Below are 18,004 nucleotides of genomic sequence, written 5' to 3'. Positions count from 1 at the left end.
GGCTATTTAAAACCATGTTGTTACTGTTAGTTTATGTTGCCTTAGCTAATGTTATTGAACAAGACTTGATGCATTGTAAAGTTTCAGCAAGATTTTTAAAATCTGTATAATGTTGTTAAATATGTGAATATACACAGCAGGGAAAATAAGTATTTGACACATCAGCATTTTTATCAGTAAGGGGACTTCTACGTGGGCTATTGACACAAAATGTCCACCAGATGTAGCCATCAAGCCAAATATTGAAATCATACAAAGAAAGAGAACTTAAGAGCAAAGTTCAGAAAAGAGGCTCAAGGAACCTTTAACATTTAAAGACCATTTGTGTTGAAGAATGGCCAAAATCACTCTTGAGCAATGCAGATGACTCGTCTCTTCATACAAGAGACGTCTAGAAGCTGTAATCACCAACAAAGGCTTTTCTACAAATTATTAAATAAAGTGTGTTCAATACTTCCCTGTGTCATTTCACTTTATTTATTATGACTCAACTTGTATACTTAAATGTTCTGATTTCTTTGTATGAATTCAATATTTGGCTTGATGGCTACATTTGGTGGAAATTTTGTGTCAATAGCCCACTTAGAAATCCCCTTACTGATAAAAATGCTGATGTGTCAAATACTTATTTTCCCCGCTTTATAGACCGTTTCAGCAGTAACAACATAAAGAAGCGTCTGTCGCGGTCCGCACGTAACTTCCAGTTAACGCCGCTAAGAATAAATAACAACAAAGTTCTTTAAACGTAGTTTATTTATATAACAAGCAAGAAAACAACACATAGATTACATAGGAAACCAAAACATTTGTTATTTTCGACTAGGCATTTGTTCACAAGATCAGTTTAGCAACTAGTCAGACCATTAAAAAACCGAAACCGAAAGTAAAGTTCGGATCCAGACGTGTATCACGTGCATTCGATGAAACCATATATATATATATATCATTTTTTTTAGGGAATTAACATCTACGTTTTACAACAACACAAAAACATACAGATATAGTTGACACACAAACAAAAATGATAATAATTATAAAATTCAGGCCTGGTGCAGGCAGGACCTTTGTTGCATGAACAATGTTGGATATTTTAGATTTCACAGCATCTTTGTCTTCCGACCGAATAGCAAAGAAGATGGTCACACCATTTTCAATTATTATGTTAAATGAATGTTGTTCAACTGATCCAGACTCTTGAGGTGAGACTGCAGACGTGTTGACTAAAGAAGCATCGCTGAAGTTCAGACGAAGCATTTCATGGTCATTGCTCCATCTGATTTCGTAGGATTTAGCTTGAAAGAAAGAAAATATGTCATGAATGATGGGCCGTTGAATGAATACGTAATGTTCCCTACTTTATGAGCAGGTTGTTATCGCAAAATAAGCCCCTTCAGTCTGATTCAAGATCCTGATCACACTGACGGGGCTTATTTCTGCAATAACAACCTGCTGCCTATACATTATCCCTTACATACCACGGTTAAAACATTGCTTGATGGTTATTTTAAGATATTTGACAGATTAGATGTGCATTTATAAAAAAATAATTTCTCAACCAATCAAAATAAAGCATTCAACATCCCATTGTTATACATATAAAAGTAATTCATATGCAGATAGCAGACTACAAAGTTTCTGTATTTTTATTTCAGCACTAAAGACTAAGTTTAATCATTTCAAATTTTATTTCTCAAACATTATTATAGCAAAATCTACTCTACCTGTTCCCAGGTCAAGATCCTCCCCTGGAGCCGTCCAGATGAGAAATACAGTGTCTTCCTTGATTTCAGCTTTAAGATCTGTGATTTTGTTAGGAGGGTAATTTGGTGGTTTTGCTCCTGAAACGAAAGACACCTCAAAACTTTCTCCAGTGGCTGTTCTGGTAAAGTTTCCTACCACAAGTGGTTGTTCTTTAACTGGAGGCTTTGGCAGGTTCAGCTTCACTTTATCTGAAAAAAAGGAAACATTTGATTTCTATGCAAGTAACTTTTCTCTCAAAGCCTGTGTAGCTAATTCTTACAGATATATACAGATATATAAAGCGAGTTTATAGACATTAAAAATCAAATTGGTTCACATTATGCTTTGCAGTATAATTAGATTTCTTGCAGAATTGGGTATGTCTGATATGGATACCCACGAAATTTGGATTAAATTGATAAAAAGTTTCTAATTTTACAGGAAACTTTGTGCTGCACGTCTTATATTTAAAAAAAATTGATGATGCAGTTTTGGGGACAAGATGATAGCCAATGTGAATTGCGGAAGTCATAAGCTGTATGGTACATTTGAGATATAAGAACTGAGAAGTTAAGGAAATATTTGTTAAAGCTCTCCAAAATTTTCATATTTTAATATTTGATCTCTTTCAGAATTTCTTTAAAGGGGACAGAGAATGAAAAACCATTTTACCTTGTCTTTGTTGAATAATGGTAGTCTACCCGCATTCACAAACATACAAAAAGTTCTAGACATTCTAAACATCTCAGTCTCATAGAAATTCCTCTTTTAGAAATGTCAGCCAGAAAACCGCCCAATCTGAAAAACTGATGCTTATGACATCACAGGCATCTCCCTGCCCCATCACTTTAAAATAATTGGCTAGATTTTTAGAGTGGCAGCAAAGTCAGCCAATCAGTAATGAGATTGCAAGTTAAGCCAGTAGGGGGAGCCGAATAGGTGCAAAACCACTTGTTTAAATTCCCCCACCCTAATAGAGCTATCTGAGAGAGGTTTTTAGGAAGCTTTTAAGGCATTACAGACCCAAACAAAAACTTTTTTATCTACATGTCACATCACAGAACAAGGATAAATACCCTGTTCAATCATTCTATGTCACCTTTAAACATGCATTTAGTATACATATACAATACAAGCTGAGATGTTCAGATGACCAATGCAAGACTTTTATTTGATGATTTTGTTTGTTGAAGAAAAAGAATGATGACTGACTGTAAACTGAGTCGGTCTACTGTATGTTTACTGTATTCTGGCATCAGTTATTGTGTCAGTATAAGCACCACATGACTGCCATATTGCCCTGCGCAACATGAACAACAATTACTGATCGCCCCTTTAAGATCTGAAGTTTTTCAGTTTTAAGTTAAATAACACTGGTTTACCATTCACCACGTCACTCTTCCTGTGGAGAGTAAACCTGGCTTGTCCATCTTTATTCCTCACTCGCACTTTCAAGCTGCTTCTACCCTTCACTAACTTTGTGAAATATCTGGAATAGATCCCATCATCTTTGAAAGCATCAGCTCCTGTAAAACATGTTAATTTGTTTATTTACATTTTAAAAAGAGTGTATGCATAGGAAAAGAATGATGGGTAATTTACCTGCACCATTATCCAGGAGTTGTATTATCTCTGGGGCCCCAGTTTCAGGTTCCAGTGTGGCCCACACCTCAGCATTAACTATAGATCTGTAATTCTGACTAACTTCAGCAAACACAATCATGGGTTTACTGCCGTTACTAACCTGTTGGTTAACATGAGCTTTGACAATGATAGGAGGAACATCAGCATGTGCTGCTTGACTGGTTGAGGTTATTGTCAAAGACTGAGATTTTCCACTCAGAATACTGTACTTCCAGTCACCAGGCTACCCAATACAAAAAAAAGGGAAATCTTTAGGACTTTGTCAAAACACACATTACCAATGATATACCTTAATGGTTAAAAGTTTTGTATTGTATTATAGCAGCACAAATGTTTTCTGGCTGATGGTTTGAACTATAAACTTAAGTCATATACAATGGTCCAAAAATGGTCCTGATAGATAGGTGTTACTGGGGAAGTATGTGCCATTTGCTGAAAAATAAATTTGGTACCAATATGGTACATTTTAGAGGTACTGTACTAATATGTACATCGGAGGTACTAATATGAACTCTTTAGGTACTCAGGTAAAGCCCCAGTGACAGCCCACATGCGGAGACAATCATAACTATTTTTCTTTTATTGATCACTTGATCACTGTAAAATTATTGTTTTAGGACATTATTGGAATTAAGAAATTTTACTTTAATTTTACAGTTTTTATTTGGAACCCACTGCTGAAAGTCATTTGACATTTTTTTACGATTGTTTTTTTCTGTCAATGTACTGTAAAAGTCATACCTCTGCAGTTCCTGGAATTTTTAGTGTGATTGTCTTTGCTGTTGTATCTGAAATCATATCTCTCAAACTGTAGATGTACCCACTTGGCGACTGTATGTAACCAGTAGGTAAACTGCTTTCAAATATGATTAAAAAGCTGGTTTTGTTACCAACAGTCGAATCCACTGACACAGTTCCATTAAACCAGCCAGCTGTTTTTATTCCAATACTCTCGAGCTGTAACCAACAAAGAAAATAAGCACATTAACACACATAATATTAGACTGGATTCTCACTTAAGACCTTGATGTCCAATTCCGATTTTGTGCCCCATGAAAGAAAAATATCAAAATCGAGTTACTTGAAACAAAAAACTGTATACACAACAACGCTCTCTAAAAGATTTGGGTTTACATGGATCCGCAGACTATTAAATCCTCTGTATTATGTATGCCAGGCCAGTAGATGGCGTTGTTATCTTGTAAAGCAGGGGTCTCCAACGCGGTAGCCCGCACAGTCTCAACTTTAATATTTATTTATTACATATTTTTACATTTGCTTGGCTTGGTTTATGTATGTTTACATTTAAAAAAATAGTAAAACATATCAACAAGTAAAATAAAATAAAACCAACAAGTAAAAAAAACGTTTTGAGTAGATAATCAAAAAGTAGCCCTCCAGATTGTTTTATTCATTGTGGTAGCCCTTGCTCACCAAAAGGTTGGAGACCTCTGTTGTAAAGTAACACTACAAGCCTGCACACATACGCATTCATCATCTACAAAGTGATAAATACATTGAGCAGATAGACGATTATTACTGCAAGTGACCATCCCTATATTTTGTAAACTGTTGGAGAAGCGTTAAAAAGATATAGTATCTTGAGCAGCACAAACGCAGCCCTGTAGGGGCTCTGTTGTTTTGTTTATACTTGTGCATGCCTATAGACTGAAACACATGCGCATAACTAATCTCAAAATACTGATCGGTCACAGCTGTGTCGCATAAGTCAGTCACTTGTGCACATTTTTTACCAGTCCCCAAAATGCATAATTATTTTTCCTTATTCTCTCTTTATCTTTTATGTCAGGAGCGTACACAGATAGATCGAACAATCAATGTAAAATTATATATTAAAATTAAAACACATTAGCACCCTCTCATGACATAATAAAATGGGTTATGAAGAATGTTTTATCAAACCTGAACTGGTTCTTTTGTGTAGTCTCCAGTTGGTATTGTAAGTGAAGCAAATGCATCCACTAACATATTGGAGGTTAAATCATCAGTGGCTATGATAAATTTCCCTCCTATTTTCAACATGAAACATATAGGAGAAATTAGCATTGGATAAACTCACACTTATATAAACTGACACTGACAGGGATATATGTTATACTTATTAATGTGTTGAACAACACCTATGCTTGAGTCTCTGTGTGAACTTTAAATGTTTGTGCTGTGTCACTTACCAGTATTGTCTGCCATTTGCCTCAGAGCCTGGGCAGCGGATGTACCCAAAGCTATCGTGTGTATAATGGCACCACTTCCTATTGCACCTGGAACACAAGTATTGAGGTCGTCCGATGCCTCACCATCAGTGAGAAAAATCATCTCATCTCCTAATGCATCCAAATTGTCCTCTCTAAGTACCTGATGGTTTTGAAAGAGATACAGATCACTGACATTGAACATTTATACTTTACACATCACCAACAATACAGAATGTATATGAATACAACTAACAGGGCACCTCTAAGCCTTTAAAGAGGCCTTTACAGATGTATGTCCCTCCACCTGCTGTGGTTGGCAATGATTTGATCAGCTCCATTCTTGTGGTCTCATTTTCAATACGAGTCAATTTTTTAAGAATGGAAGCTTCACTGCTAAAGGTTACGATTCCAACATAGGCTTGATCTTCAATGATGTACTGCAGGAAATGTGTGGCGGCTTGCCACTGTCGACGAATCCTAGAGCCCTTGAAAATAAATATAAATTAAATGTATACTGTATAAATATTTATCATTTAAAAAAATAACGAATTACATTTTTATTTTAAATTTCAATTTTATCAAATATTTTAAAAGCAACCTGATAGTACAAACCTGAATTGTTGAGAATAAAAACATTTTCAACAGTAAGAACACAATAAAAATGAAATTAAATCAAATAAGAATAATATCATTTTTCATCATAATGCAACAGCATTAGCAGCGGGACAAAGGAAACAAGTGTTACTTTCGTCCCAACAGGATCTCCTCACATTTAAACTCGATTTAGTTTTATTTTGAAAAACTCTGAGAAGTCAAACTTCAGGATGTGTTAGAGCACTAAATAACCTGGGCCGGGTTTCCCAAAAGCATCGTAAGGCTAAGTAGATCGTAAAAACGATCGTACGAATCATCTTAGAATTACGGGCTGTTACCCAAAAGCTTCGTAACTTAAGTTGCCCTTGAAAATCATCGTAGATCTACGAGTGCTCTGGAGTAATCGTTCATTCATAAGTGCATCGTAAGACAACAGAGTCATACAGGACAACCAGCAAATTGCACTCCTGCAATGACGATAATGTAATGTTTTAAATGTTTATTTATTTATTGGGTTCTTCTTAGTTTATTTTATTTTATATTAAATATATAATATAATATATTTAAAATTCAAATGAGAAATCAAATTTAAATGACTAAACATACATTAATAAAGAAGGAAAACGTATTTTGTACAAGTTGGTAAAAGTTTTTTGTATTTTGGTAAAAGTTGGTATAGCAAATTGATAAACGGTTCATACCGATTGCTGCTATAATTCATCTATACATTGTTTTGAAGGGAAATGGCATCTAATTAAAGAAACCAAATAAATATTTACGGTATAATGCAATAATCCATAATAATAAATAAACATAGATAATAAACAACAAATAATAATAATAATAATAATCTAAACTATAATAGAAATGCAGAAGGCATTTCGCAGTGGGACGAGTCCTTACTAAATACAGAAAATAATATTTAATAAATTATTAAAACACTTAAAAAGTCATTGAACAATAATGAAAACATATTATTAAAAATATTAGTGCACATCGGCTGAAGATCATTAGCCTAAACAAGCTTCTGCTACAAATTCGAGTCATTCTATTGGTGACATTTTAGCACTTGACAAATGGATAGCGACTCGTAAGTAGCACTTAAAACCCAGCTGCGAGCGATCGTTTTACGTGCATCTTTGGGAAACGCACGTAAATGAACAACGAATGTTCGTTAAGTAGCTCGTAGAAAGCCCTCTTAAGTGCTAAGTTCAATCGTTATCGGGAAACCCAGCCCTGTAGATTGATCAGTAACACGTAAGAAAAAATGACTTGCTTATTATGGTTAAAAACAGCTTTCTGGACCTACACATGCAAACCGATGACAAAATAACACGGTACTTGTCAGCTCTGTTAAGGGTTGCGTGCTAAAGATGCTGTCAGTTTGGAATCCAAATGTAGTCAGGGCTCGGAGAAAATCACTTTGTTACTTTCTTCCTTTGTTACTTTCACCCCGATTCTCCCCTAATACTGCAACGTATATGTAACGTAACGTAATTATAAGTTAAGCTAATGTCAGCTGACTCCCAAGGGGTAAAAAAAACCTCATATAAGAGAAAAACCCATGGGAAACTAATATTTGTTCCAAAACTAGATTATTCCATTTTTTTTTGTTTATTATTACGTTATCATGTTTTTATTGTGTTTTATTGTGCTACTTAGCTGTATTTTTTGTTATAAAGGCATAAATCAACAGTTCTATTTGTATTAATTGGAATGCAAAAAAAAAAAAAAGAGATTATCTTGTTTTGGAACCAAACTCTTCCTATTATAAAAATGTATCTGAATTAAAAGTTTTAATAATTTAAAATAAAAGTTACGTACTGCCATGCTTCCTGAGACATCAAGGATGAGACAAACAACACGCTTCATTCTCTGTACAACAGTGAAAGATGGTGCTGGTGGAGGAGATTGCAGCGGTTTCAGAGATTGAAGGGCGACACTGTCCACAGAATCCTCAAATATTACTGTCCATGTAGCTCTGTTACCACATTTCTCATTTTGTAGGTTTGGGGATGCAGCGTTGTGCTTATCTTCTCTGCAAAATGCAACTTCCTGGAAAATATGGTCATATTTCCAGGTTTATTGCAGATATAAAAACTTTTTTGCATTTTCAAAAAGTAATATGGTTATCATTAAAAATGCTGTAGTTATGCAGCTGTTTGTCAGTAACTTATTGTAGATTTAAATGTTTTTGTACTGAAACAACAGATTGTTAAAAATTAAATGAACATTAAACATGTTTGTCTTTAAAGAATAAAACTATTAAATAACAGCAATGCAAAGCATTCTGGGAACCAGAAATCCTCATCAATTTTCTGTTTTTCCTTCAGATTGGTTCCCAAAATAATTAGCATGAGGCTGTTATTTTAATTTAATTTTTTGTAAAGACTTGCGAATGTTTAATGTTTATTTCACTTTGAACAAACTGTTGCCAGTAAATCACATACATTTAAATCTACAGTAAGTTATTTGCAAACAGTTGCCAGTATTCCTGTACACTGTAAACAATGTTTTGCTATAAAGTTGACATATTTTAACTATATTTTATAAGTTATAATAACTCCTCTCTAGTCAAGATAAATAATAGTAAGTTGAAATGACTTGTAGCTGATAAAAAAAATGAAAGCAGCAAATTTTTTACAGTGTTTTTCTACTGAATTTTTTAACAGTGTACACATTATGTTATCATAGCAATTTAAATGAAATCTTCAGGTGAAAATCTTTATGTCTGTAACACTAAAAATGTACTAAACTTTTTGACCACGACTCATATTTGTTGTCAAATCATGCATGAACCCGCACTTGGTAAATATATTATGGAGCTTTTTGTGTTTTGATTTTTGTTTGGACTACTATACCCACCTCTGAATGCTGGCCTGCGATGTGTTTGCTACATCTATAAATAAACAAGAAGACAATGCTGGTCATACTTCATAAACAGCAGCAACAATGTTTTATTTGTAATGAGTTAATGGTTTATGACCTTGTAGCCTGAACTCCATTAGAAAAATAGGATGGATTTTCTTCATTGTAATCATCGTAGACCCCCCATCTCAGATGAGCCCATTCATGCACCAAGACCCTTCCTACAAACAAAACAATCCAGCTAATGAAACAAGACTGCTGCATAAATGTGTAGTTGTTTTTATAATACCATGATAAATGTTAACATTAATGACCTCTTGAGCCATAGAAGTGTTTGAGATCATCATTTAGGAAAAAGTCTGGAGTGAAGTGAATGTACTCATTCTCCGATCCACAATCTTCATACTGCTTTGTGTACGGAGCATCACCATATCCTGGATTAGCTTTATCAATTCTTATGCCGGCCTGCGTATGATGCAAAAATTTCATGTAAATTAAGTGATTTAACATTTTGTACAATTACGACTAAAACATGTTTTGTACCTTCTCGTAGGATTCTGTTGTGGCTTTGGTAAAATCCTTACTGCTCCAATGAGGTGGAACTAGTATTGTTACTTTTCCAAAATAGACCATGTTGTCCATTGCTTCAAACAGATGCATCGAACCTTCAGTGAACATGTCCTGTCCAGATAAATGAGAAAACACTTCCAATCTTGTTCTCCGCTTCGTGCTGCATTACCACCTTGGTTGTGCATTATTTTCAAATAATTCAACAGCCCATTTTTCCTTGCACAAGTATTACACCTATTATTTTTATCATACTGAACAGAATTTTAAAATGTAACTAATACATAACAGCCTCTAAAAAGAACAGATAAGGTGCAAAAATCTGTATATTCACCTTTATTCTCTCAATAAGTGTGTTGTCCTGTGGTACCCCTGAACTGATCGCAACCACAATATCAGTGTATCCATTTCCCTCCAGTTTGATTCCAGTGCAGGAGGATGACAGGAGCATCAAGCACAAGACAATGAATCTTGAATCCATTGCTGTAGATTAACTATACTTGCCGTATTTTAGGTGAAGATCAGCACAAATACTGTACTTATAGGCCTCAACACCCCTCCCACCCAAGGTGTAAGAAGTTTCAGAATGACGTAGAAAAATCTTAATCATCTACAGAACAGATCGTTTTACATAATTCGGGCATTGGCACGGGTATCTGTATTCCTCAATTTCTTCACTTTATTTCTCTTTCCTCTTTTTCTCCTTCCGTTTAGTAATTGGCTCTTACCTCTAAGGCATTTCCCATTTCTTTGAAGTATAACTGGTAACACTTTCCAATAAGGTTGTATTTGTTAACTAACATGCGCTAACAATAAGCAATATAGTTTTACAGCATTTAATAATATTTGTTAATATTAGTGGGTTCATTGTACATTAACCAATGTTAACATTAGATTTGAAAAATGTATTAGTAAATTGTGAAATTAACATGAACTAAGCTTTATAAATCCTGTAGAAGTATTGTACACTGTTAGCTAATGCACTAATGCATTGATAACAAATACAACCTTATTAAAACAAAAATGATAGAGATTCATTTCTACAATTTTAATTTATTAAGAATAAGTAACATTTAAAAAAGTGTAGAATCATTCTCCTGAATTTACATATTGTATAATACATTTTGTAAAGAGTGCTTTGCTAAAAGTCAGGGGTGTCCAAAGTCAGTCCTGGAGGGCTGGTGTCCTGCAGAGTTTAGCTAAAACTTCCCTCACCACACCTGCCTCAAAGTATCTAGGCTGTTTCTCAATTCTAAAAACGCAAAGAACGGACTTGCGTTCTCGTGGAGATTGGCGACCTTGGAAGAACGAACTCAGAAGGTCGCAAGAACACAGAACGCACTTGTGAGATTTGAGATGCGTGCGATCTTCCTGTTGGTCACTTGACCTCCCCAGATTTCAGCGTGCAAGTCTTCACTCGATGCATCCTCGATATCAAGAACACATCGGGGTATTTTCATGTGTCCTCTGTACTTGTGTTCTTGAAAATTGGAATTGAACTTCGACGGTTAATAATGACGTAGCAGGACACAAGGATGCAAGATCGCTGAAGAACGCATATTGAGAAACAGCCCTCTGCCTAGTAAGACCTTGATTAGCTGGATAAGGTGTGTTTGATTAGGGTTGGATTAAAACTCTGCAGAGACACCGGCCCTCCAGGAGCATGAGTGGACATCCCTGCTAAAAGTTCAACTAACCTAAGGAACCAACCAAACAACTGTAATGAATCATTTAAAATCGCGAACTAACCCATTTCAACTGCATCTACAGTATTTTCCATTAACCACCCTGTTCATCAACACAATTATGTGGGCCCCATATGGGTTATACATGGGCTACAGGGGTACAGAGTGGACATGGGCTCAAAATGGGCAACATATCTGGGGCTCATTTGGTTCAACCTAGTAGGTCCCATATGGGAAAACCCAGGTTGGCTAGTTGGGTCACTAATGGGAAATAAATGCATGAGTGCTAAATGTAATATGGCTCATTTTGGTTTATCAGGTTATACAATTACATATAGGCTGATTATGGTACAGGCCCATTTAAAGAATTTGGATTTGTATTGTTTTGACACTTGGACTAATTTTAAAATGTTAATCAAAATCTAAAATTTCCAACATAAAATTTTAAGAGAATTAACAAAATGATCAAAAATCAAAGTGAAACCAAAATGAAAAGTACTTCCAGTGGATGCAGTACTACTTCTTTCAATTTCAAAGAGAAACATGTGGCTTGGCAATTATGCAACCAAGCAAACTCTATGTTCAGCATATTTGAAAATGCCCTCTTTTCTTCCTTCTTATCCAGAGGGTCTAATCCACCATAACACAAAGCAGTCATCTCAGAAATTCCTGGCCAGAATAGTCACTAAAATAGGTCTTGAGTTTTTTTGTAAAGGTCCTTCAGATGAAACTATGAAAATACCACAAGTGGTGCATTATGCCCTTGTCCCAGCACTGGAAATGGTTACTTGCTTGCAGTACAAATGGCTACTGGGCTTCATGGCTGCTAAACAAACATGCTGCCATTTAGCGGTTATGTTTACATGTACAGAATTTTGTTAATCCAACCGAATTTTATACGATTGCAGGTTAGGACAATATAGTTTACATGTACCCTAAACATTGCAAACTGATTGAATGTTTGTTTACATGTACACTGAATTTTATATAATCCGAACCAAACGTCTGCACAACCGCACAGCCAGAGTTGCCAGATTTGTGTATCAAAACCATCCCAATGGACACTTACAACTAGCCCAAAAGCATCTCAATGATTATTCACAGCCCAATTACAAACAAAATTCTTTCATCTTTATCCCGAAGAAAAAAATCAACTCTTAAAAATGCTTAAGCAGTTTATTAGTACCCCAAATCTGAAGTCACAGGAGAATAAAAATTAAGTAACACAAAGCCCAAGAATGGTTAAAACAGCAAAAGATTTATGAGCTACACAAATTAGAAAGTGCCTTTAAGGAAATAGTTAAACCATAGAAACATCTATTTCCACAATCAGGGTAATAATAAAGAAGTATTAATTGACTGGAGATGTTGCAAATCTGCCTAAAAGAGGACATGCGTCTATGTCGTTTTAATGCTCAGAAAGGAGAATAATTTAAGTGGACAAAGACTCTCCGAGGATCACAAATAGAGAAATAAGCTGAATCTTGGGATCAGAAAGCTTAAAAAAATAATCAGGAAAAGAGTACCTCCATCACCACAAGTTGACCACCCCAACTTCACTTTCAAATATTTCTCCTCAATGAAGCATGAATTTTTAAAATAAAAGATGAAAAGAAGAAACAATGAAAACTGAACAAAATTATAAATAGAACACTTGTTTTTGACAACTCAAAAGATCAAAGACTTTTTCTATGTACACAAAATATTGTTTAAATATTGTTCACAAGTCTGTCTAAATCTGTGTTAGTGAGCACTTCTACCTTGCTGATTTTATCCATTCACCTGTGTGATATATCAATATGCTAATTAGACAGCATGATTATTTCACAGGTGTACCTTAGGGTGGCCAGTTAGAGAAAAACATTTATTTTATAATGTAATTTCCCTCACACTTTCAATTGTTTTACTTCAATGTAATATGTCAGTGAAACATGTTTTTTTTTTTTGTGTGATTTTTTTATTAAAAAAACAAACATAGATTTGTTGTATTTTTTATAGCTTTCTTTGCTCATATTTACACATACATATATATGCTTTAGGACCAACTTAGTACACGTCATCACAAGTGTGACTAGAGGCAACTTGCTAGATTTTGCCTTATGGTTTGTGCAACGTTGTGATTTAGCATTTAAACAGCTTTCACAAATATCTTTGAAACCGCCAGTCCAATCCAGGCAAAACCACTGTAGGAATTCATATACTGCATCATCAATTTTAATAACATGGTGCCAGACTATGAGGCTGTATCTCCGCAAAGCTTTGACATACTGTAGTTTGTTGTATTGTTTTTGTCTTATTGCTAAATATATATTTTACATGTGTTAATATTTGCCCATACATTTTTCATCCATATATTGCAGAATATTGAAAAATATAAGCACTAGATTCCAGACAGACAGATTTAAAATGCAGCCACACTTCTGCTACTCACACTTCTCCTTTAAAGTTGCAAATGATTTTACAACTGAAAGAAAAACAGAAAGTGGTAAAGCTAAATTTGTCATTGTCCCTGATAAGGGCTGAAGAGAGGGTGCCCTGGCATTAAATAATCCAATAAATACAATAATCTTTTTTTGTATAAGCTTGACATTTACATACTGTAATAACAGCAGAATAACATTTATGGCAGCCCCAACCTTATTGTGGTAAAGAACAGTACAGGTATCAGTATATAATCAGTATAAATGGTGACTTGCTTGCCATCAGCTACTGAAACTGCAGTCTGCGCATAATAATTAAATGAACTAAACCTTTTAATTGATAATATGACATGAAAATTAACAATAACTTATTGTACAACTATGACAATAGCTAGCTGAAAGAACTTAAATAGAACAAAGACTTGAGATTTGACTTGGACTCCACCTCAACGTCACTCTAAACTCACGACTCATGAGGCAGACGGCTCCTGTCTGTAGTTGAGAATCTGACCGACATGACAAGAGATTTACAAGCAGAATTACTTGTGTTCAATATGTAGCTTTTGGCCTGTTGTTTCCAATGAACTTGAACGAGACTTGAACCCCAGAGACTTGATTAAGACTTGGATCTGAGAAACTTGAGAACTAGACTTGTAAACATGTCTGCTGGCCAGCTTCTCTTATTTTTTCTCAAGAGCAGAACATCGGCCTTCTTCCCTTTAACATCCAAGAAGTATTGGCCAGGCAGAGATGGATATCTTCAATCAGTCAACTCTATTTCCCAACTCATCAAACGTCTCTGTTACTGCATGTCAGCCCACTAACAAAGGCTGGGATGACACCTGTTGTTTTAAGGTAAGTTTTTGCTTGTCACACCTGTCAGCTGGAGTGCCCTTGTGCTTCACCAATGGGGACTCCCCACATCACCCAAACTGCCTTACTACACTGCAATGCTCAACTAAGTGACCTACAGAAACACTTGGTATGCAAACTCATATACTGTACTATGTACTGTCTAATAAAAAAACTGAATATTTCAAGGGGCTCTGACTGCAGCACTTGCACTCGCAGACACATGCATTTCCTGGCTGTGATGTCACTTGCATTCACAACCTGGAATCTCTGATGCACTTAGGTCAACTTCGCAACATCACATGCAGTTGACTCATAATGGCGAGTGTTAGAAAACTAGTTCGTTAATTACTGCAGAATGTATTGTTGTCAATATATGCTTCTACATTTTGGTAAAAATTTTCATTTCTGATATTTAAAAATGTTAAGTAATTATACTGGTCTACGAAGAAAATTAGGTATTTAAAAATGATTGTGGTATAAATTTACTTATTTTTTATATTTCTTATGTTATTTTTTCACCTTTTTGCAATGAAATGTAGGTAATAGTGCTGTTGACGTATTTATGTTAATATACTGATGTACTTAATTAAGTGAAATTACAAATAAATTTAGTGTCAATGTAAGCAAATCTGATATCATTCATCTGTCCTGTTCTCGCAGATGCACAAATCCAGTGTCGGCTGATGACTTCTTTTTTGAGGGCGCATGATGCTTTACTTTAAATATAAACAAGTGTCTCACTTGAAACGAAAAAAAAAAATTAATCCTGCGATAAACACAAGGAAAATTATTTTTGTTAAAAACGTGTTTCTTTGCTATGGTAAGTACATTCCAATAATAATTCCAGCCTCCATTGACAACGCGAAAAAACGTTTTCCTTTTTCGCAACTGCAAGTGACGTTGCTGCCAGGAAGTATGTGTCACGCATGTGTCTGAAAGTGCAAGCCTGAGGGCAGTGGTGTGTATACCATTTTGGGGGCCCTATGCAAAGTCCAAGAACCAAGGCCCCCCATGCCCCAGCATTGCCCAAGGTTTTTCAATTGAATTGCACAACAATAATATTCAGTATATAGAATTAAGTGAGATATATATAAACTGGGTTTATTTTGTTTTACACTGCTTACAATAACACTAAATTGATAGTTTGGTATGACAAAAATTATTGGTTTAAAAAAAAGGTTTCGCGCCCCTCTCAGATATATCTTTTGCTTGCAAATGTCTTATAGGATGTACTTAAAACAATGTAATTAATACTGCAACTTCGGTGTCTGACATATTACTAAATAAACTAAATGAGGAAAAAGTGGAAGCATTAGATTATGATTCAGACTGATCTAACAAACTGAACTAACAAACACCAGCAAACAATATTGTAAGTTGGTTATTGCTTGAATTTATGGATGGGAATCACATAACTCTCATGTTCATGTCACAGGTCGGAGCGGACAGGATTCATGTCCAGCCTAAAGAGTGGTTACTGACAACATGGATAAACTGCTCGTAATTGTCATCTCTCTTCAGCCCCGTCCTCTTTCCGCTTCGCTTCCTCGTGATCGCCGGATCAACAGGGCCTTCCGACTCCTTCTTAGAAGGTTTACAGTCTATACGCCCTTGGCATCACACGGCGTTCGGCATTTGGCGTCACACTCTCACCGCATCCCCGCGGCTTCCAGCGTGAGAGGCGGAAACAAGACCGCCCGGAAACGGCTCCCGAGACAACTCTGCTCTACTAAGACTAAGATTTTAGACATGATTTAAACCCCTGCGTGGTGTCTTTATCATGTTTATACCTGTACGATTGTGGAACAAAAGATGCGTGTCACTGATCAAACCAAACCACCAATCACAAGTGTAAAGCCCAAAGTGTTTAAAGTAAACTTGATCATCGAGTGAATGTTGTGCAGTTACGAGAGCATAGAGAGAGTCGAGCGAGTGCTCATTCCAGCACTTGTGTGGCTGCTTTTGTGCGCACTGTGCAGAGGTGCGCTGTCCCGTAGAGTTCGCTCATGAAGTAGCCTATATGTGCCCTCGCAAGAATGCGCGCATATATTATTCTGCGTGCATACTTGCACATCTCTCGCTCGCGCGTACTTTATCCGTGCCTTAGATTTGGGTCTGAATAAACGTTTCGCACACCTTGTGGCCAGTAGGGGGCCCCCCACGCCCGCGAGGCCCTACGCAATTGCGTGGTTTGTGTGGTGGGTAAACACGCCACTGCCTGAGGGTTTGCATTTTTAAGAATGCAAGTGCAACTGCTACAGCCAAACCATTCTTGAATATTTAAACATATTTAATGCTTATACTTATATTTATTAAAACTTCTTACATTTATTAATGAATGCTCAAGCTCACTTGTTTCTATCCCTATAATGTTCAGGTTACTCACGTAACCATGGTTCCCTGAAATAACGGTTAACTTCGCATTGCGTCAGTTGCTGATGCTATGGGAGCGTCAGCAACTGATGCAATGCGAAGTGAACCGTATTGAAAGGGAACATTTACGTAACTCACGTAACCATGAACAAGAATTGCGTCAGTTGCTGACGCTATGGAGTTTCCCCCATAGCGCCAACAACTGACGCAATGCGAAGTGAACCGTATTGAAAGGGAACATCCCCCTACACCTAACCTGATGATCAATAACGGTGTCACAAGGGAAGCCAAATTTCAATTACCTATTTTCCCACTTGCTTGCAGAGAATGGTTTACCAAAACTAAGTTACTGGGTTGATCTTTTACACATTTTCTAGGTTGATAGAAGCACTGGGGAACCGATTATAGCACTTAAACATGAAAAAAATCTTTTCCCTTTAAATGCTACATGAATCACTCTTAGTTAGACATATTTCCAACATACAGTACCCCTTAAACTGTAGTAGATCAGATCATAAACAACACTATAATTTTAAAAGTAAATTTTTCCACATTTGTATTGGTAATTTTTCTGTTTGTATGGTCAATATGTTGCTTAAAGCGGAATTGAACCCTAGACATTTTAACCTGTTATCATGGGTAATTTATGTCCATTTTGCATTTTACATCAGAATAAAAAGAAATTTGCACGATTTCGATTATTACATTGATTGTTAAAGCGGAATTTTCGTAACAGTGTTTGATGGACTCAACTAACCAGAATGCACTGCGCGAAACTGAGTCATTAGCTCCACTCACTAACCAATGCAGTCTTCAGGTTTGTTCGATTTTGTGTGGCACCGCAAGAACCGACAGCCGGATGATATCAAGCTTCCGCGAGAGTGATTTAAAAACAAACTCCTCGGTATGATTTCACAAATCGCTCTCGCGGTACTTTGACGTCACCCGGCTGTTGATTCTTACTGCGCTGCATGAAGTCGAACAAACGTAATAACTTCTTTTACCACTCAACCTGCTCTCAAATCAACTCAAGTCAACTTGAAGT

At 36.0% G+C, this 18,004-nt stretch overlaps 1 protein-coding gene across 1 annotated transcript; it reads right to left on the bottom strand.

Annotated features, from left to right (window-relative positions):
* Positions 1-768: 768 nt before the first annotated feature.
* LOC129437748 (calcium-activated chloride channel regulator 4A) lies at positions 769-10,212 on the bottom strand. The gene is made up of 14 exons (XM_055196041.2): positions 9,961-10,212; positions 9,603-9,740; positions 9,374-9,524; positions 9,178-9,280; positions 9,057-9,090; positions 8,016-8,246; positions 5,858-6,082; positions 5,577-5,757; positions 5,308-5,414; positions 4,126-4,341; positions 3,343-3,607; positions 3,123-3,266; positions 1,722-1,949; positions 769-1,292 (listed from the first exon to the last, which is right to left on the bottom strand). The coding sequence occupies exons 1-14, from the start codon at positions 10,105-10,107 to the stop codon at positions 961-963; spliced, it is 2,502 nt and encodes an 833-aa protein (XP_055052016.2). The 5' UTR covers positions 10,108-10,212; the 3' UTR covers positions 769-960.
* Positions 10,213-18,004: the final 7,792 nt, after the last annotated feature.

Source organism: Misgurnus anguillicaudatus, chromosome 24, assembly GCF_027580225.2.
Source record: "Misgurnus anguillicaudatus chromosome 24, ASM2758022v2, whole genome shotgun sequence".
NCBI lineage: Eukaryota > Metazoa > Chordata > Actinopteri > Cypriniformes > Cobitidae > Misgurnus > Misgurnus anguillicaudatus.
The sequence above is the reverse complement of the archived record's forward strand: the minus strand, read 5'-3'. Positions and strand labels throughout refer to the sequence as shown.